This window comes from Ciconia boyciana, chromosome 4 (assembly GCF_034638445.1).
Source record: "Ciconia boyciana chromosome 4, ASM3463844v1, whole genome shotgun sequence".
NCBI classification, from domain to species: Eukaryota; Metazoa; Chordata; class Aves; order Ciconiiformes; family Ciconiidae; genus Ciconia; species Ciconia boyciana.
The window spans coordinates 42,567,253-42,589,756 of NC_132937.1; the positions used below are offsets into that span (position 1 = coordinate 42,567,253).

Genomic DNA, 22,504 nt, shown 5'->3' on the forward strand with positions numbered 1-22,504 from the left:
GGAAACCATTCTTCTGGGAGACTGCAACCACATAAGAAATTAAGAAGTAATTTTATTTAAACAACATGGCTCAGACAAAAAACCCAACCCAACCCAAGCCAAACCAAAGCCCTAAACCTGAATCGACTGAATTGTAGTAAGTTATCCAACTCTGTAGTTTGCCAACGGAAGAAGTAGGGGTTTTTTCCCTCACTATAGTGAAAATAGGTATAGAAATAAGATATGGGTTCATTGTCTAAAGCGAAACGCTTTTTCATGTAGGCAATGCATTCAGATTAAGTTGGCCTGAATTTTAAGAGGATAGCTAAAATAGTGTCTTACATGCCCGAAGTGTGATCTGACTGATCACTGTGTATGACTGCGACTTACCAGTTCACTTTACTTAGGAAATACTCTGAAATTTAAAACTAATGTAATTACATGACAACACTGATTGTGTAGCACCTTCTTTCTGCACTCTCCAGAGATCGTAGTATTCTTGTTTAATTCTGCTTTAGCACCTTAGGGATCATTTGTGCTGCGCTTACGTCCAGCAGAGCAGGAGGCTCAGGAAAGCTGGCTTTTAAACATCTTCACATCATGCTGTTTGCCCTACCCTTTTCCCAGTCTAGGTGCCTTATCAGGGAAAGTGAAATAGAGCTCACAATATTAGAAAACAAACGTGCTGAAACAGTGCCGTGGCACGTAGGCACAGCCTCGTGAAAGGATGGGAGCTCAGCATCTGTTCTGCTGTCTGTGAATTCACAACTAGCAAAACTCATGTGCAACTTCATATTCTTGGCACCTCTGTTGGGTTTGTGATGTGTTAAGTAAGATGGGGCAGAGAGGGAAGTGGGGAGCCAAGCTTTATATTCTTCTTTGAAACTGTTGCACCAATTAAGTGTTGAATTGGGAAGAATGGGTCTATAAATTATTATATTTTTAACTTCCAGCTGAGTTTTTGAGCCTAATCATCTGACCTATGCATTATTCTGAAGAGAAGCCAAAGGAAACCTGAGATCACTTAGTCTAGGCTGAGTAAATAAGAATTAGCCACTACCAGTGAATTAAAGAAGGTGCCATGTTAGGTTTTTTCTTAAAAACGGTGGTTTTTTACAATAGGGGAGAGAGAGAAACTTATATAGGGACTGTTTCCTCTGAGCGTTAACCTGTAGTTAATAGAAAAAGTGCCAGTAGCAGAGCCTTCCCATGTATTAAATTTAATCTTTTTTTCATCTGTTTAATCTCTTTTTAGTAAATTTGACTCTAGGATCAATATAGTGCAAGAAATCTAGTCTTTTCTTGGATTCAGATTTGGTTTAAACAAGGCAAATTTAATAATTCCATTCTCTTAAAAACCTGGGATGGAAGAAAACATGAGTTGCAGTACCCACTTACAGGTGTTGCAACTCACTTGCAAGTTGTTTTGTTCAAACCTATACAGTCAATAAATGTTTTACTGTGATCGTATAGTTCATGCAACTTACTGCTTGCTCTTCAAAGTACTTCTGACAGCTCCATAGGTGGTTTAGTTTGGGCATTATATATAGGCTATTGACTGTTAAGTAATTGTATGGTTATCACAGGAGATAAATGAAACTTAATTAAATTTGCCATGCTCTCACATAGCTTCTGTTCTCTTAATGGAATAAAATTATTTTGTTGTCAGCATGTAAACTGACAGTTCATCTCCTGCGCTAACCGTGCGATTAATGCATGTCGTTGTATTTACTGGGATAAGCAAACTGGCAATTGTAATGCAAAAATTAATTGCACCAGTAGTTATTGTTTGATATTGTAAGATAACCTAATGCAGTAGCTGGGTGGAGGCCAAATAGTCATAATTCAGAATCTTTATGCAACTGCCTAATCACATGTAAGTATTTCTGTACGTCATTCTATAGACTGTCTTTCCGTTGCTGGTAGTGGAGTTGTGGGGCCCTGCAGCTGTAGTGATTGTTCTGCTGAGTTCAGTGTTTGCTATGAAAGTAAGACAGGAACCAGCATTAAGGGGTCTTAGAGGCTGAGCTATCCTGTGGTATCACTAACAGAAGGTTCAACGAAGATCTAAAATAGGCACTTGCAAATCTTTCACATTCAGCCACTCGGAACAGCCGCTGTCTTCAGCGGAGACATAACACTCCAGTTAAAGCTGTGACAGTACCTAGAAATGCAGGCAGAGGCTTGTGCTGAGGACCTCCACCCCCTGCATGTGGTGTATGTCAGGTTTACAGGGTTGGGAGAGGTCCCTTCAGCCACCTCACTGCTCTACGTGTGGCTGCAGTTGCTCAGAGCGTAGCTCTTACTGTCTTCACTCTGTTGCTGCAAAGCTGCGAATCTCTGCTGAGCTCCATGGAATCGACCTGTAGCGGCCACAGCCTCATGGGCTACATCTACACGGCTAAATAAAATGGACCTTGGCACTAAGGGCTGTGGGCTGGACCATTTCCACGTGTTACAGCAATGATGCTGGATGTCTTCTGTGCCCATGCAGTGCCCTTGCGGCTGTAAGACACAGTTACTGTTTTGTATGGAGTCGTTTTCCAGTTCCACATACTTGCAATGATTTGAGGGCTGCATTGCCACCCACCGGAGCGGTATTCTCCTTGCACAAAAGCACAGATGTGCATTGCATGCCCAGAAGTGTTTCAGATGGGCATGGGAGGGTTGCAGATCACATAAAGCCTTGGAAGACTGCAGAGATGGAAGGGCGCTCAACCTGACCATGTGCAAACTGTGCTTGGGATTTGTCTGGACAGCTGACACAGACCAGGGCAGTTTGCGGAGCGTGCGAACTCCCCAGTCCATATGGCCTTCAGAAGTTTGGGGCTTTTTGGCCCTGTTCTACTTAGTGGTGGAGGTGTAGTCACTGGGAAGAGAGTTGTTCCTTGTCCCTACTACCACAGCGTTTTTGGGGTGAAGCTGGGGAAGTTTCTCAAACTCACCGAGGCGTAATTGAGAGCACAGTTCAGTGAAACTCTTAAAGTAGCACTCAATAAATGAGAGCCCGGGTGAGAGAAGCGTAGGGCAGTCGAATACTCTCTTCTCTTCTGTTACATTTCTGACAGAGTGCGGATTGGTTCAGTGCACACACAAATTGTTGTTACAGGTAGGATTTTTGAAAGAAACACGGGGTTTTGCCTAGGCAGGGGCCTCAGCAAAATTAATCCATATTAATTCAAAGTGTGAATTTACAGTTAAACTGCTTTAAATTCTTGTGTGTGCAAATGAGTTCCAGAATGAAAGTGGTCATAATTCAGATAATTTTAGTGTCAGGGTCACCATGTCCTGGTATCTGACTTGCTGATAACCACATCATCTAATTGCTTTCATAAAGTGATTAAGTGCCATAGGAGCCCAAGTCAATTTGACCTTCTTCACAGCCAAATACCTAGTTATTTTACAAATTGGGATGTAAGTTCCTAAATAACTTAGGTTGCTTTTGAAAATTTAGTTTTGTTGGAATATTTGAAGTGTTTGGCACCATAGCAACAGCAAGGAATCATGCCTAGTGTTTCATGCACTAAAAAAACTTGCTGGGTATCAGTTGTGACAAATATGAGATACATTATAGGCACGAGAATAAACTACTTCCAGTTATACCAATTAGCAATTTCAGTAAAGGAACAAGGGCAAATCTTTTTTTACTTATTCGAAGTACGTGATAAAATTTTAGGTCTGCAAGGTCTTGCAGGCATGAGAATAAAATCCTTGCAGTGATACTGATAAGCAATTTCAGTAAGGGAGCAAGGGCAAATCTTTTCTAATTTTTCAGAGTATGTGATAAATGTTAGGTCTACAAGGTTTTAATGTTTAGTGCAAAAAATGCTAGAAATTAATTATGCTTGCTTTTGCAAAGGGCTAAAAGTTGTAAGACAGAGTTACTGATTTTGGCTTATGCTCTATGGCCTTCATGAAGAGATAACCTAGTGTCTCTTTACTATATAAAATTAAGTGACTAAGGCAAAAATGAGATCTTTTTAAAAGAGTAAAATTAAAATAAAAGTTGAGCCTCTTCAGAGAAATCAGGGATTTTCTTAGTGCTACTCTGATGATTCAGATTAAATACAAGTCTTTCGCGTTGTGATACAAAAGACATGCATAAAACTGTTCTTAACAGTGTAAGTTTAATGAGAAACAGAGTTCAGATGTCATCTCTGTAAACACATCCAGCCTACACTAGCAGACAATACAAGAAGCTTGGAAACTTCATTGTTTCTTGTGGAGAAGAGTGACTCTTCTCTTTGTCCCCCGCTGTAACTTGGGTCAAGGCTGGGATCTAAGTCCCTGATTGATAAGGATCATAGCTGAAGCATTAATTTTAGTGCACAAAAGCATTACTTGACTGCTTTTGTGAAGCATTCAATCTTCTGCATCCCATGGTGTGCCTTTCAGGAGCTCTTCTGTTGCTGTTGACTCCTAGTGTTTCAATAAGCAGTGACCACCACCATACTTGGGCATTTTTTTCTCTGGCTTTGTTGTCTTCTGCAGGAATACAGTGCTGGGTTAGCAAAGAGACTATTTCTGTGAAATTTTCCTTCCTTAAAAAGAATTTAATATCCAGTCTATTCCTCAGTGATAAGCTTCCATATTGAAAGGCTGTCTGTGTTGTGGTGGTTTCTATGGGCCCTGTGATGAATGAAGGCTGTATTACAAAATGCAGAATATGGATTTAGGTGGTGAATCTAAATAGGGTATAGCCACCAATTTGCATTGCATAGTGGTCTGCTATATAGTGGAAAGAGTCTGTACTCAACCTCTTTGGTCATCTTCATCTGTCAAGTCTGCAAAGATCTTGACCCTTCACCAGTGCACTGGTAAAGCTTAGCACAAGAGAAACCTAAGAACAGGACTGCCTGTAACAGAATGGGAAAGGCAACTCTTCTTCTGTCCGTGGGCTGCACGGGTACTTTGGACGATTCAGAATCCAAGAGTATGGTCAAACTGGAAGGTTAAATGAAAGTGAAAGATCATATATGAAACACCTTGAAAGAGAAATCTGTAATAGCTCCATAAGCACTCCTCTGCCCAAATTTGCAGAAAAAGCTTCTGCATTTCTGTCTTCACACTGACATAGAAATTGGGAGTTCAAGCATATTGTAGCTCTGAGTTGAGCAAAGGGGTGTGCAAAACAAAACCAATACATCCTGGAGTGGGATAAACCAGCATTTGTAGAGAACGATAGACTCTCAGAAAAGCCATGCTCTCACCTGCTGATTTCAGCCATTCAGCTGCCTTTCTCAGTTTCCAGTAGGTGTGTGTGGCTGTTATTAGTCACCTCACTTAAAGTACGATGTGCTTCAAGGGCCTTCTTCATCTTTTTTGCTATGATCAAATTTGTCATTTAACCAATCTAAAGAGCTGATTCACAACTATGTTTCCCTGGTTTTGTGCTGATGTAACTCCATGGAGATCATGTAGATATTCCTTATCCCAAAGGGAAAAACAGATCTTTCATGCTCCGTTTATGTTCCTACTTCTCTCCCCAGGGGAGCTATCCTCCTTTGCTAAAAATTCTTTTGAATACTCTAATTAAGGATAAGGATCTCTTTGAATATTAATTAGTTTTTCATTGGCTTCACTCAAAATATTTAACTCAAAGCAATTTCCTGGTAATTATCTCTTGATTATAACTTTGAGAGGATTTACCCTTTTTTAATAAATTCCAGTTTATCAAATAACACTTCCTTTTGTATGTGTCCAGTTAATCACACTACAGATAAGACAATAAGCAGTAGCTGTAAAGAGGCAATTTTGTTTTGTTTCTTAAGTTTTCTTCTTACAAAAGCTGTCATTCTTACCGTAGCTTTCCCTCTTTTGCTGGTCTTTAATTATTTAACTATACTGTAGATTACTGTGTCCCTCAGGCACATAAATTCAGAGTCTTTTGAGCGGCTCAATCTACTGTGCCTGTACAAGCAGACAGCTTTGTATGAAGACTAAAATGGCAGAACAGCTCAAAACTGTCCTTTCTTGCTTCTTCCTGGAGTGGTGAGATAGGACCGAATCCGCTCCACTGCTCTTTCTTCCCCACTCATTCTAGGACTCCTAATTAGGTATAATTAAATAAATTACAAAAACCCTTTCTGTTTCCAATTTTGCTTTGAATGTTCAAGAGAGAGGGAGAAATTTCCATGTCTTTACCAAGGGCATATGATACCTTGGACTAGCAACAGGGCAAACTCTAAAGCCATCGTGTTTAAATCCTTTCTATCATGAAGTAATTTTACACATTTAATAGGTGGCCACAGAAGATGCCTTTTGAATCTCTGAAAAGGGGTGAAATTCCCAAAATGCCTGTTCAAAATGACTTCTAAATCGGGGCATGAAGTGAGGAGCTTAACCCTCATTCTCAGCATGAATGAGAGGAGGATTCTTGTGAGCTTTTAGAAATACCTTGAGGGATGCTGCACTCATCCTCTGTGCCAGCAGAGTCAACATCTCCATCTAATAGGACAGTCACATCATTCCAATGTAGGCAATAGGAAGCATAGCCCGTTGCAGAGATCTCACCCTTCCAGCCTGGGACCTCAGCATTATCTGGAGCTTATTTTGTGTGGAGGACTTCATAAGGACCTTGTGCAGAATTCCTTCCCAAATGCACCAGGGAGTTTTACATAAACCCAAACGCTTGCCTTACACTTCCAAAGAGAAGAAGCTGCACTACTTGAGGTCACTAGAGCTCTCGGATACCACTGTAACAGAACCAAATCATTCACAATCCCCCTTTGCTTCCTTAAGCGTGAAGAGCTGCTCCGTAAGGCTCACCAGCAAGGCTGTCAGAAAGGATCACCCCTTGCTGCCAGCACAGCTAATGCGTTGTTACCAGCTGGTTGACATACCCCTCCCGCTGATTGGTAGTGCTCACTCCACCAGACTCTTGGGCTGCTTCCAGTGCGTGCCACTATTTATAATTCGGGCAGCAGCTACAGGGACTCTGCTCGGTTCATATTTGTCAGGTCTTATGGATTGAGTTACTATACCAGATGCCAGATTTTGTAGTGAAAGCACTCCGTTCTCTACTCAGCTTAATTCCTCCTCATTTCTGCTATCCCAAGGCAGCACTGCTCACCATCCACCTGCAGTGCAGATCACAGTGACACCTGAAGTAAAGAATGTATGTGGTCTTGAGTAACTGTAGTTCTTTGACACCATGACTACTCTATAGTAAGAAATCACATTTTTAAATTAATTCATTTTGTGCAATTAATCCAATATTAAAACCCATAAAATATTAATAAAGAAGAATTCTGCACACTTTTTATTTCTATAAATCTGAAATAAAGCTTAAACCATTTTTTATAGTGTTGGTACTGCATACAACTCAGCAAACAATGAATAAGCAATACTGGTTCAAAAAGCAGAAAACATCTCTTGATTTGAACAGCTGTGCTGGTTTTGGCTGGGATAGAATCCATTTTCTTCAGAGTAGCTAGTATGGGGCTGTGTTTTGGATTTGTGCTGGAAACAGTGTTGATAATACAGGGATGTTTTCGCTATTGCTGAGCAGTGCTTACACAGAGTCAAGGCCTTTTCTGCTCCTCACCCCACCCCACCAGCGAGGAGGCTGAGGGTGCACAAGGAGTTGGGAGGGGGCACAGTTGGGACAGCTGACCCCAGCTGAGCAAAGGGATATTCCATACCATATGGCGTCATGCTCAGCATATAAAGCTGGGGAAGAAGAAGGAAGAGGGGGGACGTTCGGAGTGGTGGCATTTGTCTTCCCAGGAAACCGTTACGCGCGATGGAGCCCTGCTTTTGTTTCTTTGTTTCATGAAGGCATCTCTCAAAATAACTTCATTCTGAATACAACTCATTAATGTGTGCTCCCGGCCCCCGCCTTCACAAGCCTTCTCCAACTGGCTAAACATGGTGGCTGGAGCTTTTCGGATTAATTTTCCTTAAGTGACCTACTTTGCAGGGAAAGATAATCATGCATTTATAGCCTCTGGCAGTCTATTCAGGTCACAGATGGACAGATAGCAAAGCTATTCCTCAGGGACTTACTGGGGTTGTAACTAATCCCCAATGAGAAAGGAGATTGGCCTGATGTTAATTGGTCAGAATGCCTAAAAGTATGTAAGATCATTGACTCCTACTTTAATTTTCAGGGGTGTCACAGTTAGGCTGTATGATACCAGCCAGCAGTTGTTCTAGGAGTGTTTTGTGGTAGTGATGGAATTACTGGATGACATAGATGTTAAATATCTGACTTCGAATCCTTTGCCTTCACGGTGGAGCACCATGCAGTGTTGTGACTGCGGACGTGTCTGAAGTTACACACGTACCAGATACCGTGGCTGGCACCAAGGATCGGAGATGCGGGAGAGTTTTGACCTTTTGCTCGCTAGCAAGTGCTTATGATCCCGTGAACAGTTGTCATTATAAGATAATTTTCTGTGCAATCAGACCTAAGCCTCTGTCATGAAAGCATTTTTTTGTATAGCATGATCAGTGGAGCCAATAAACCTCATATTTTGCTATTATCCATTAGAGGCCCATTCTCCCTCTTGTATTTGGCACTAATATATGCAAAACACCTTGTTCTCTTATTTTCAGATGTTCAGAAGTTTCACAAGGCAAATGACCAGGCTTTATTTTCTGTTAGGATATTTTTAAAAGTTTGGTGGAGCTTTTCACTCTGAGAAACAAGCAACAAGCAGGAGCGTTAAGGATGTTTCTTTTTTTGAAGGACCGTCTTGAAACTTTGAGTGTGCCAGGCAGTCAGTGATGTTAATTCTGACAGGTCAGAAGAAATAACTGTTAAAATTGTGACACTGCCAGCAAAGGGATGGATGGCTTTCAGAACAAAACAAAACATGTATGCAGGTTGAATTCTTGCACCACAGGACTGCAGATGTGTATGCCTATGTCCCCCAATGTATACATACAGCTTTGCTCTTTGCACCACAGTGCAAACCTGAAAGGTGTTCTGGTAGAAGTTGCATTGCAGTTTGGGTCACTTGGATCACTGAGTAAGTGTTCGTATTTCATGTGCTTCCTAGAGCAAATAATCTCAGAATACATGAGGAATTATTTGGGTTTGGTTTAGGTATTTACAACTGTTAAGACAACCTGACAGAGCTGTGTATATATTTCCTATGACAGAATCTAGTGCATCAAGGGCAAAATCAATTCCTTTTAGTAAAAAGCCTTTTAAACAGGAATTAAGTAAAAGGTTTTAGAGAGAAAGAGTATGTGCAGCCCTCCTGTACCTATCCTGAGGGACTGTAGGGCAGCTGTTCCACCATCAAAATTCTGTCCAGGGGCTAGCAGTTGTTGGGAGCCCTTTGAATTTTTCACACATGTCCCTCAGCTTCTGGATCTGCGTGTTCCCTCTCCTGGCTGTTAGCTCCAGCGTCTTCTCTTCTGAGGGAGAATTCTCATTGTGTCTGAACCGCATGTTTCTCAGTGTTTCCTCTGGAAGTATTGATAAATTTGAACCAATGTAGCTCTACAGGTATAGGCATCAATGCAGATACTCTTAGTCTAGCTTAAGAATGGCTGCTGTAGGTGTGCTTTTATCTGGTCCTAAAATAATTAATCTGAATCCAAATAAATCCAGTTTTAACCAAAGTAATCCACAAAGCATAATCTTAATTATCTCTTTTTTTTCTTTTTTAGTTTGTCAAGAAAGTATTTGAAAAAAGTAAGTCAGCACTGCCAGGATTGGTTATGGGCTATTTTAATCAAATTATGATTTTATGAAACAAAAAAATTCACATCTTTGGTTCTGTGTTTCCTGCTGTAATATCCATCACGTGGTTGTGTTTATGTCAGAGAATGTGGGGTTTTGTAAGAGGGAACAGGATAAGTCTAAATAGTTGGGAAGTCATTGTGTATTATCAGATACAAAACTAGACTAATTTAAGTAATACATTTCTATTTTATGGAGCCATGGTACAATCTGTAGAAGATACAGTAGAAATTATTTGTAGAAAAAAAACGTATATGCTACAAACGAATAACATCTGCATTACAATAGACATGTTCGTGCCCACTATGTAGATCTCTTAGGGACAGAAAGTACAATTGATAAATAATACTGGTGCATTCCTATTGAAAACAACCAATTTAAAAATAACCAGCTCCAAAGAAGCCTTCTAGCTTTTGAACCAGGGTAGCCATAGCAGTAAGAGAAAATACATGCTTTATGTTTAATGCTGATATTCCAGTATACAAGCAATAACTTAAGAGCTCCTGACAGTTTTCTTGGCCAGGATAGTAAGGGCACTGGGCAAAGGTGAAGGTGAAACATGCCACGAATCCCCCTCGCATTATTACACAGCACTGCCTGAGAGTCTGTCTTCTGGGATCTTCATGGCTTAGAAGTTTACCTTATATCATTGTGGGTATACAAATTACTACATTGAAAAAAAATCCATTCACTTCCCTGTTTGCATATTAAATTAGGATATTAAGTGATCAAACAGTTCTTATCGTGCAACTGTCCCGGATACAAAGATTTTAATCATCTGCTGCGTTCCATCAATATAAAATCTTGTGTGTATATTACTTCTGTGGGGGAAAGATGAGTAGTAAGGCACATTTTGTAAACACGTATAGGTGTCATACACACACAATTTGCTACTAGTCCTGTCATAGCAGAACTACTGACTTGCATGAAATGGCCAGAATGCGTATTTGTTTGCCAGATCAGAACTTCAAGGAGGAGTTATGAATATGATAATGAACGAGATTTTTTTAGCATGTTTTTTACATAATTTGTTGATCTGCTGTGCTACTGTAAGTGAAAAGTAAATCTGATTAGAGAAACAGAAGAGTAGACATTGTTACAGAAATTTGTTCTCATCTTCTTTAATGTGAGTCAGTGTTCCCTGATGAAGTGGGATTATCATTATTTCAGTTTAGTTGTTTAAGATTTAAAATTTCCAGTGGTGAACTTCTAATTAGTTGAATAGATCATGAAATGCTAGAGCAATTTGAAAGAATCTATATTCCTCTTGTGAAGGAACTTGTATTCCTGTTCAAGGGGACGAAGCAGCGTATTTGGAAGGAAATGCTGGAACATGGAAGAATCAGACATCATGTTTTAGTGAAACAGTAGATGTGATCTGAATTGGTAATGAATGTTCCTTGGCTGGTTGATTTTGAACACCTAAAGAGCATTTACAGGAATCATAAAGTTTTTGAAATATGCTTTGGTGGGATGGGCTGTGCATATGCATGAAATGGAAGAAGGAAACTCGGTGGACAAAATGGTGGCAGAATGTTTCATTGTTCATATGTACAAAGTTCAAATAAACTTATAGACTTACATGCAAAATAGTAATAATTTATAATTAAATTAAACATACTAAAGTATATTTATTATAATAATTAGATTATAATAATTCCTCATAATTAATCACAAACCTATATACAAAATCTTTTTGGCCAGAGTTACAGATCTTTGGTTTTCAATGATGCCTTTAATAGTAAGCCAGTTAGACAAAATAAATTATTTTCTGTATGTATTTTCCATCTAGGTGTGCACCTCATATGCTGTTAGCAGTATACAAGTAAACGTTAATGTACTATTTGCGTAGTAATACATTCACCTGATGTATCTGAGATGTTTTTCCCTTGCATACTGAGTGCAAAGATAGGGTCTGTGGATGATGGCAAACTAATTACCTGTGAAAATTAAAGCCCTGTGTTTGCTCAGAGAATAACTAAACCGTAGGCAAGGATTGTTCCTCCATAGGCTACTTCAGTAAACCCCACCATCAGCTTCCTCTTTGCAATAAAGCAATAATATGTCTATGGTCCTTGATCTTTACTCTCCTTGCTGATGTTATTGAGGAAGGGCATATTAATAGTATTAAGGTGTTGAAATTCAAGATCTTTGAGTTTGCAAGTACAAATTAAATACGGTATTTAATAACGAAAGTATATTTCAGGGATAGAAGGCTTGCATTAAGACAACTAAGCTGTAGTTCCAAAGCACTACATTAGCTCTCCTTACTCAAGTTGGTGACAAATCTTTTTCTACAATATATTTCATAAAGTAGTAGATTAAAAAAGCACTTTCACATAATACATATATATTAAAATAGTGACTAATCATATACATATTCTAGAATTACATGCTGTTGCTTTTGGGAAGCTGATGTGGATTTCATTATCCTTAACATTTTATTAAAAAAAAATACCCTGTTGAATTGGGAGGATAGAGGCTGTTTTTCAATAATGATATATCTCTATTTTCTGAATTTATAGTTTTGATGATTTGAGCATTTGGATTCTCATTTGGACATTCAGTCATAGGATTTTTACATAATTCTATTTTTCCTGGATATTTTGAAAATAAATTATAAGACATTTTAAGGAAAAAAAAAAAGGAAGACATTTGGGAGCTCTGACCATTCTCATTCTGTCTGTGCAGTTCGACAATCAGCAAGCATTGGGAGGCAGAACTGGCCACGCTCAAGGGTAATAACGCTAAGCTCACAGCAGCCCTGCTGGAGTCCACTGCCAATGTAAAACAATGGAAACAACAACTTGCTGCGTATCAGGAGGAGGCAGAACGTCTTCATAAGCGGGTAAGTGGAGGCAAACAGCCAGGATCCTTGAGGTGGAAGTAGTGGTGACTGTACTCGCTCATTTTCAAGTAAAACAAATAAGTTTATTGTTGGGGCTTTAGGTTAATCTTTGAGGCAGAAATTAATCATTACTTTAAAGCACACAGGGTTCCTCCACTGGGAAAATCTTTCCTTTGTAGCAGTTCTTCTTCTGCAAAGGGTATTGTTGCAGGAAGAGTTCTCTAACCTTATGACATGTTTGCCAGCTTTCACTCTTCATTTGATGCTGTCACATCTGTTTCAGGACCTTCTCCATAGCATTACACTTTAGTCCCTCTTCCATTTAAGCCCACAGAAACTTGACATCAAATCTCTAAGTTAAAGAAACCCTCTTGTAGTGTCCACATATAACAAAGACGAACAGCTTCCTCTCATCCTTGCACCTAAAGAAAATTGAACATAGGTTTAAGATCATTATATGCAATTAGGGATCTGCTCCTGCTTTCATACAGGAGGGGCTGGATCCTGTTCCCTCCACTACAAATTGGGCGGAGGTCATTTAGCAAAACAGAAATTAGTACACAGTGGAGGAAGGAGTGATGGTGTTTGAGGGAGGAATAAAGCATGTAAAGTTGAAGGCTGCATTATGAAAACAAGTATACAATATTTTCATTTCTCTTCTCTTTTCACAAGTAACTTTATATATTGTATAATCTATTCACCTTTATCCATATGAATTTGTCATCGTAGCTTAGGATACATTTTTGTGCGAAGTGAAGGCGAGATTAGCACATGTATGGACGGAAGATGTCTGATGAAGCTGTATTACTTTTGTTAATATCAGTAAACTTAGAAAAATATCAAGGAGATGTACTTAGTTAAGAAAACAAAAACAAACAAAAGCATTGCTTTTTTACGTGAAAACAGGTTTCGTGAATATGCTGACAAGAAGGAAAAGGTCAAGTAGCAAACATGGCAGACCTTTTAATTTGGTTTTGTACGCTGTACTCACTTGTATGAAATAAGGTATGGCAATTACAGCTGGCCAAATCCTGCAAATTGCAAAGGGTTCTTTCAGACCTGCGCGGGACCTGTCCAACTGGAGGCTGTTAGTAGTCCCAAGAACAAGGCTTATACTCATCTGAGGGGGGAGAAATTCAGCAGTCTACATCTAACCTGGGGATGTGGAAGAGTAGTGAGAATTCCATTGAGCTTGAGAAACCTGGGGAAATGGCAGGTTGTTGGGGCTGTCCTATACCTAGACTGACTTGCAGACAAGGATCCTGAAGTCATGATTTGGTAGGGAAGAATGATAATTTCCAATGGACTGTAACTGTGTGTGCCGTACCTGGCTGGATGAAATGCATGAAGTATAATTAAAACTTTGCTTTTTGCAAAGTGCTTTCAGTTCAAGAAATTGGCAGTTGCTGACAAAACTGATTTGCTTCAGAAATTTTCCAGTCAGGCACAAGCTTGTCATCTGTTTTTGTACAGAGGGAGACTTTTGCTTTGTCTGTCATCTTATTTAAGCTTCTTCTTTGGAAGGGTGGGAGTTCTAACCTGTGCTCCAGGTTTGTGAATAGATTATAATAGTAATTGCTGATAACATTATTTAAATTACAACCTTGTATTAAAATTACTGTAGTGCAAATGTTCAGGTGGATTTGACCACCAGATAGGCTTTACAGTGAAGAACTCATTGCTAAAACGTGGACATAATGAGGTAGCATTCTTCCTAAAAATTTATTAACACCTTTTGTTGCAAAGCTGAGACAATACAGTCCTTACCTAAGAAAGAAAAGTAACACACACCAACAGCCACTGCATTTGCTGTGGGGAGACCCAACTAGACAAGACAGGCAAAGATCCCTTTTTCTTGATGTTACTCTCACTCTTAGTCAAATCTTATTTAAAATCTGTTATTAGAATATACAATTAATGAATATAGGAATTTTTAGCATGTCACTTTTATATGATACTACAGTTAACAAAAGTAGAACCAAGTCTTTGTAGCTAAATTCATTAATAGCTGATGATTTTTCATAACCTTTGCCCAGCAAATTTCCTGTAATTATTTTGTATTTCTGAGGAATGCAAAATCTTACGACATGGGATCATCTGCACTATGCTCTTTTGATCACTGTTTACATGCCTTCATTAAATGTTTCTGTAATCTGTGACCTCAGGGCTTGTTGATACCTCATGCAGAATATAGGAACGCTCTGTGCCTATGTCTTTCTGGGCATGCCTGTAAATTATGACAGGATAGTTCATTAAGACTAGTGCCCTCTGTTGGAATTGCTTTTAGAAAAATATAGACTTGGCTAACCCAATAAATCGAACAAATCGAACACACTAGGTAAAAGTATGCAGAACGTAAAAAAGAAAAAATCAATCTCAATCTGTTACCCATATGATGTGATACAAGAGCTCTTCTAACCTGCATGCTGGAGACTGATCTTTCAAATCAAAATAGTGCCCCATTTCAAAAAGAATCTGCAAGTCAGATGCTTCTCTCTTACACAGATCAAAATTGTGGCATTGAAATGGCAGATCTGGAGACTACTGGTTGTGGTACATGTGATAGCAAGCTGTGTTAAGTCACTGTATTGTGTTATCTTTCCCTTCAGTTTATCCGATAAGCTCAGTATAAACACGTAGCTGCAGTTGATCCAAAAAATGTTCCTCAAACTGGAATCCAACTCACCTGAGATTATGTAGAAGTTATATATCAAGTCTAAGATAGTCATCTTTTTTTTCTTGTAATTCTTGGAGAGACAAAAGCATGAAGAGTAAGTGTCCCACTCTTAAGAAAACTGACTAAGGTGTTGAGTTGAATTTGCTTCTGTAAGTACTTGTCTTTGTCCATAGGATAATCATGTAGGTAGTCCTGTAGACCTCCTTTTAGTCAGATGAAATGATCTCCATCCTTAGTTCATAGAATCACAGAATATTTTAGCATGTAGAGGAACTTTGGAGGTTATCTGGTCCAATTCTCCACTGAAAGCAGGGCCAACTTTGAAGTTAGATCCAGCTCCAGGGCTGGAACAGGTTACTCAGGGCTGTGAATCAAGTCCCAAAAAATGGACATCCCACAGCCTCTATGGGCAGCCTGTGCCAATGTTTGACCACCCTTGTCAAATTATTTTTCCTACTATCTTACCTAATTGAAATTTGCCGTGCTGCAACTTGCATCTGTTGCCAGTTCAGAGGAAAAATGGGGTTTGATCCAAAAGAAACTTTGGTGAGAAAAATTGAATAGACTGGATTTTTAGAAATACTCATAGAAAAATTGATTTCAAAGAGAAAGAAAAATTTGGAAATTAGTTTGCATGTTCAGTTGTAATGTAGTTGGTTTTTTATATGGAAAAGTTTGCCATCACAGCATCTTGCCCCCTGGAGAAGAGTGTGTGTAGATATGTGTGCTTTGGAGGGATACGCTCACTTACAAGATCATAGTCTTGTATAAAATAGACCAGCCTCCAAAATGAAGAATGGCACTGTTGACATTAGCTGCTATATTTAGTTCAATTTAATAATATATTATGTGGTTTATATATAATGTATGGTGATATTCACTCCTTACGTGCTTTAGGTTTATGTACAAGTTTTGGTGCCTGAGTCATCTGTCTGCAAGCTACAGCAGACTGTCAAGTGTGGTGTGTGGGGGGAAGTAATGCATATTGATTAGTAAACTTTGCATTATTATTTCCAACTTTAGTTTCTTCTTTGTATAAATAGCCTTGTAAATAGCCTTATTTACATAAGTAGTTTCTTCTTTATATTAAAAAAAATTATTGCTAATACTGGGTTACTAGTTGACTTCTTATGGTACCTTTTCCCACAGTTTGAACTTTGTCATGTTTTATTTATAAACATCCTTTGATTTTACATTATATCTCATTCTTTTATCTTCTATTTTTTTCATTCACTGTGGTAAACTGGGTCATTCGTCTCGTGCAGTATTTGTTGTAAACTTTGCTTTTTAAGTTGTTCTAAATTATTTTAAGCCCAACATTTTTTATTCTATAATTGTTTTCAAATTTGGCTGATAGTTTTTCTGTGCATCACATTATTTACACTTTTAAAAATAAAGAAACAAAGCTAAAATGCCCCTTTCTTTGATTTTTATTGCGTTTTAAAAAATTAATTTAATTTATTATTTGCCATTTCTGATTAAGTATAAGGTTTACTTATCTGTCAGTTGTTCATATTAACCTACATTTATTTACTTTCTCTGAGACCTTTATCTTCCTTCTTCCATTTGTTCTCTGCATTAATAACGCTTAGAGCTGAGATGAAACAGAATACAGATTCAGTGTGGCTGAGTGCAAAGTTCTCAATAAATTCAAGTTTTGTGCTCTCTTCTGATATATTGTGAGCTTAAGTCAGACATACTGTGCTTTGATATTTTGTCAGACATTATATTTTTCAGAAGTTTGCTAAATGAGTGTATGGATTTTTCCTTCTCAAATACAAAGAGATAATAATTCAGGGAAGATGTGATGCCCAGTCAAGAGCTTAACTTGGAGCTCTCGGCCTTCTCTCCTCTAAGCTGCTCAAAAGCAACTTAACAGCAAGGATTTCCCATAAATGGGGTTGGGGAGCACTCCTACACACCTTGCATAGCTTTTTGAAGTCAAAAGGGATTCATGACTTTAGAACAGCTCAGTAACAGAAAGAAAAACCCTGAAGTGAGCTACTTCAGACAAATAGAATAGCATTGGTACTAACATTAATCCTGATACCACAAAAAGGAAAGGACTGAATGTGATAGGAATTATGGAAAGTATCCCAAAGTTCTGTCTTTGTCATGTTAAAATGAAAATGATTAGTTTTTTTCTTGCATGCTAACTGCTAAAGTAAATCATCCTGTGACACTGGGCAATAGCACAGAGTAATAACACCAGTGCATAATAATAAGAGCTGCAGTCCTTGAAGATCACTCATCTGCAGGAAAAGAAACCTAAGATAAAAAGAGATGAAGGGAAGTGATCAAGTTCTTGGGTATTCCTGAAAGAACAGAGGTAAACTCTTGAATTCTAGCTTGTTGTTTTACCAGGATTTCCTAGGAAATAAGATAAAATTAGCCTATTACGTTCTGGTTCTTTTATTCAATGAATGAAATAAGTATGAGGACATCTTATGTAGTCATCAAAACCACCTGACAAATAATGGACCCTGATTTCACTACTGTTAAAAGAAATTTTAAAGTGGATATTAAAAAAATACATGAGCATACAGAAATAAAACCATGGTCATTTTATTGGGCTACTTCTGTGCTACTTAAAGAAAACAACAATCTATAAAAGCAGTTATTAAAGTCCACAAGAAGTATGGAACACTGTATAAGCCATCTGCTCAGATTAGCTATAGAAAATAGCTAATTTCCTTTAGCAGTCACCTCCATGTTTCCACCAGCTGCATTAATAATTGAATAACCAAAACTAAATTTTGAACATGCAGATGTGATAAAGTTGCTTGCTGAATCACAGCCCATATTGTGGGCTTCATACTTGCTGAGAAGTCTTGCTAGCACCACTGTGGGACTACCCTGAATAACTGGTTTTATGCGACTGAGGAAGGACATTATCTAAAAGTGGAATTATGAAAGAAGTTGGCAGAAAGGGTGGTAACAAGAAATTTATCAGTGGAGTTTTGATCCAAAAATTTATGGGCAATGCACCTTTTTTATGTGATGCCTATGTCTTGTCATCCTCCCTTTAAGACTGTTTCCCTCCTATCCCCACTGAACAATCCAAACTTACGTTATATTTAAATTTGGTATGACTGATTAAAGAAAAAAGTTATCCAAGTATAACTTCCTTCTTAAGATATTGTAATTAGCATGTGGCTAGATAGCAGCTTGGTACTATTTGTTTATAATGAAAATAGATGAGCATTTTGCAGGGTAGATATGGGTAGCTTGGCAATTTAAACAAAACAGTGGGATTATTGTTTTGTTAGTATTTGTCTATGCATTTATTTGAAAGAAATGTGTGTGCCGATGGGCCAATTCTGAGTGCACAAAAAATGGACAACTAAGTCCCTATATTTATGTATGCAGTCCTTTCATCTGGAATTGCAAGCAAACTCTTGTTGCACTAGTAACTCCTGAAAAGGCAAAAAAAAAAAGGGCAGCTCTTGCCCAAGTGAGGACATAATATTAAATATTGACCAGACGTTCAAGAGAGATGTTCTGGGGAGTATTAGGGTTTTCTATGACACAGTAAGATCTGGAAAAGCTAATCGTTCTGACTGTGATAGTTGAGTTTTTAGAATACATATGGGAATATAGTGACTTTTTTATTTTTGAAATTACAGTCTTGCCTTAAAAAAGAGTTTCTGTTTCAGAGCAGGCTGTAATTATCTGCATAAGTTTGGTTATCCTTTTCACAGTAGAACTAGTTTCTAATAAAAAGAAATCCAGAGTAATATTTTTAAAATCCTTGAGAAACCATTGCAGAGGCTGACCACCTTCTTTGCATGGCATTAGGGGATGCCAAAGGAAAAATACAAGCATTTTATTTCAGGGGATATGTATTTTTTTCTCAGATGTACATTTTTGCTCCTCCAATATCCATTTCAGCTATCATAAGTTCCATATTATTTTTGAAATGGTATGTGTTGTCAGTCTTGACATTAGACTGTCAGAGCATTTCCTAGGACAGGATTTGTGAAATCCAGCACATACTGTCAGCTCCCTTTCTGTGTGTGATTCCTAATACAAATAATCCACATCTAGCCTTTATCAAGATTCAACTCTTGGTTAATAATTACAGTTTACTAAAAAGACAGTCTCTTTTCAGACAGAGCAGGTGAATCAGGTTATGTTCCTGAAATCAAAATGTGAATTCGGCTTTTCTTAATGTAGAGTGAACTGAAGGCAAGTCTTTTCTGTCATATTCCATTTGCCTTGATTTGTTTTTAGAGCAGATTTGCATTTAGGACCTCAGACTATTTCATTAGGATTTTTTTCTGGGAATCCACTTTGATTGAATGTGTTATATACATCATTATAATTTGGGAAAAAAACAAACCACCAATCAAACTACTGTTACTCTGGGAAAGGAAAAAAAGTTTTCACAGGAGAGTCTCTCATCCCCCTCTTCATCTTTCTAAAAAACCTAAGAAAAGTGTTAAGATCCATTTATCTGCAAGTTATGAAAAGCATCCTTTGTGGAGGCATGCCACAAAATTTTTATGTAGTCAAAGCTTTGTAGAATGAAATATATCCTATAATTCCAAAACTCTGATGGAGAATGAGGAAATTACTGGATTTAAATCCTCAGGATGAAAGGGTGACGTATCTGTACTATGTTTGCTATTGCATGTATTTCATGAGCTGGCCAGATAGCTGGAAAAAGTATTTGGTAATTAGATTGCAGAGAAAGGGATGTTCCCTGAAGTTAGTATTAGCATTATCAGTTGCAAATAATAATGCATGACTGAAGGTTGAAGCACTGATTTTAGTAAAATTCTTACATTTTCAAGTATTCCTACCGCAGTTTCATTACCTTCTTCACAAAAATCAAGCAGATGATGGATTATTCCTCTTTCATCTCAGTAGAAATGAATAAGTGTGGAAAACATTTTGATATTTCCATGGTTTGAGGCATCAGTGCCCACAGAGAAAAATGTGTCCTTTTCAGCAAAATCTTTAATTGTTTTCTCTGTTGAAAAAAGTAATATATTGTTGGTAATGCACAAGACTCCCCCCTGCCCCCACGTTATCATTTTATCTGTGTGTAAATCTTGGAAAACTACAGTAATTAATTTACTGTCAGAAGTGATGTATATGAATAATACTATGGTGTGCTTTTTGTTATTTCAGCAGCAACCTTGAAAAGCAATTTTCCTTGTTTACGGCATTTTCACATTTCTTTGCACCAAAAACCTTTCCAGAGTTTTTATTCTTGAAAGCTATACTGGAATTATTTTTTATGATTGGCTTGTTGCATGCTGTCTTGCATCTTACTGTCCACCATGAAGAACTGAGAAGCTTCTTCTGCATAAATTATGTGAAACTTTATGCAGTTATTCTTAGTTTTGCTGAGCCATGCAACATCATTTCTCTTCTCCTTGTGGAAAGCAAAGGGCTCTTTTTTCTTTGTAGGAGGTTCATCTTGAATTATTGATGGAATAACATTGTCGCAGTCACAGTTATGATCCATTTAGGGATGTAACTCAACCAGCTAAAAATACATAATTAATACTTAAATTCAGTCTTGCATGTGAGCACTCTACCTGTTCTGCACAGTAGCTTGGGCCAGTAGACCTTGGGTATTGCATTCCACAGTAAATAGAAGGGATAAAAATACCTTTAGGAAACAACAGGTTAAGAGTGTCAGGTATATAAAATAGGCTACAGCTACACTGAAAATGTGTTCTAATCTGTCTGTCTTTGCATTTCTGTAGCAGTTGAAGTAATTTCTGTATGAAGTTTAGAAGGAATTTCATGATCTCTTGGTACTGAATTTAAGATGCTGAATCACAACTGTTGTTTGAGATCAGAAGCGTACAAATTTATCTCAAGAAAGTGGTTTGAAAAAATGAATCAACCTGCAGCAAACATAGCGCGGATTCATTCAGTCAATAATTGCTTGGGGAAGGTGGCCACTTGAAATATTTCTGTCATTCCCACTTCTATGCCTCTGCCTAACTGAAGTCTTTACTTGTGAAGTTGTTGTCTGTGTTGGGAGTTGATGCACTCTCCTCTCTTGGTTTCTTTGTGATTTGATTTGATTTGGTTTGTTTTCTTTGAGAGATTCTTCAGTCTTTTGAAGCTTTGGGCAGTCATTGTCTTAACCTCGCATCAAGGCTGTTACTCCTTACTGTGTTACATGGCCCAAAGCCTCACTCCTCCAGTCTTCCCCGCAGCCCAGTGTGTGCTAGCTGTCTGCTGCAATGAAAACTTCTGCCTGGCATCCTCCTCTATTTATAGGCTGTTGACCCTAGATTAAAATTTCCAGAAAACTCTAGAGTGGCCTCTGCTGAGAAGGTCTAGGCTCTGCCAGAACAAGTTGCATTGCTGTCTTATTTCAGCTGATGTATTTCTCACTGAAGTATGCAGTTAAGTATAATGCCAGCTGTGTACTAGAAGAGTTAGCTCATAAATAGTCACTAAAAGCCCTTTCAGAATTTTTTTCCCTATGTGCAATCCTTACCTGGATGATAAATGCAAAATAAAGAAGCAGAGGCTAAGAACAATACTTTTTTCTTTCTTAGTCTCAAATACCAAGCCACAGTATTGGCTTTTTTCAGATATGGAAGTCAGTGCAGTCTTACAATAGCACAATAGAAGAACCTTGTTTAATCAGTTATTGTTCAAAGACTCTTCTTTCAGTCTGAATTCAGTACTGGAAACAAGGCTTAATCACAGGTACATTGCTCAGTGTTGCTGTGCAAAGGCTTGAATGATTGATTGAGCCTTGCTCTTAAACATGAAACACTGAATGAGGAGATGTCCCTGAAAATAGCACATGGGAGGGTCAGACGAAAGCATTTTAGCTTCCTTTTATGTCCCCTTCTGTGCATAATGCATAAACAGGTTTTTTTAATGATTTTTGGACCACTGGTCATGAGAAAAATAAATTCAATCTGAAACAAGGAAACAGAGCATGTAAACGCTATCCAGATTTTTGCCTAGAGCTTGATCTTTTGTTACTTCTGTTTTCAATTGCATATTTTTTTTATCACATCATTTTCCAGCCCATCTTACTCTACATATTTTTTTAAAAGGGTCACAATATCATTTTCTTTTGTATAGGTACATTCAAGAAGATAACAGCATGAAGATATTTGACATCTTTTCAGATCTCTGTAGGAATGGGCATTTAAATAAGACTGCGATTAAAGTAACCCTGTTTTTTTAATTGAATTTGTTCTTTTTTTCCAACTTACTGATTTTTCAACAAACAGTAAACAAAACAGTTGAACAATGCATTATTTTCTTACATAAGCTGTAAGAGATGGACGTTTGCCCTGAGAAAAGCTAGACG

General features: G+C 38.1%; 1 protein-coding gene across 6 annotated transcripts in view; it reads left to right on the forward strand.

Moving 5' to 3' along the window:
• HOMER1 (homer scaffold protein 1) overlaps positions 1-22,504 on the forward strand; it is a 114,329-nt gene that overhangs the window by 78,038 nt on the left and 13,787 nt on the right. For all 6 annotated transcript variants that reach the window (XM_072859055.1, XM_072859054.1, XM_072859053.1 and 3 more), the window contains one exon: positions 12,368-12,524. In XM_072859055.1, the coding sequence (XP_072715156.1) occupies positions 12,368-12,524 (157 nt within the window). The remainder of the gene's footprint in view (positions 1-12,367; positions 12,525-22,504) is intronic.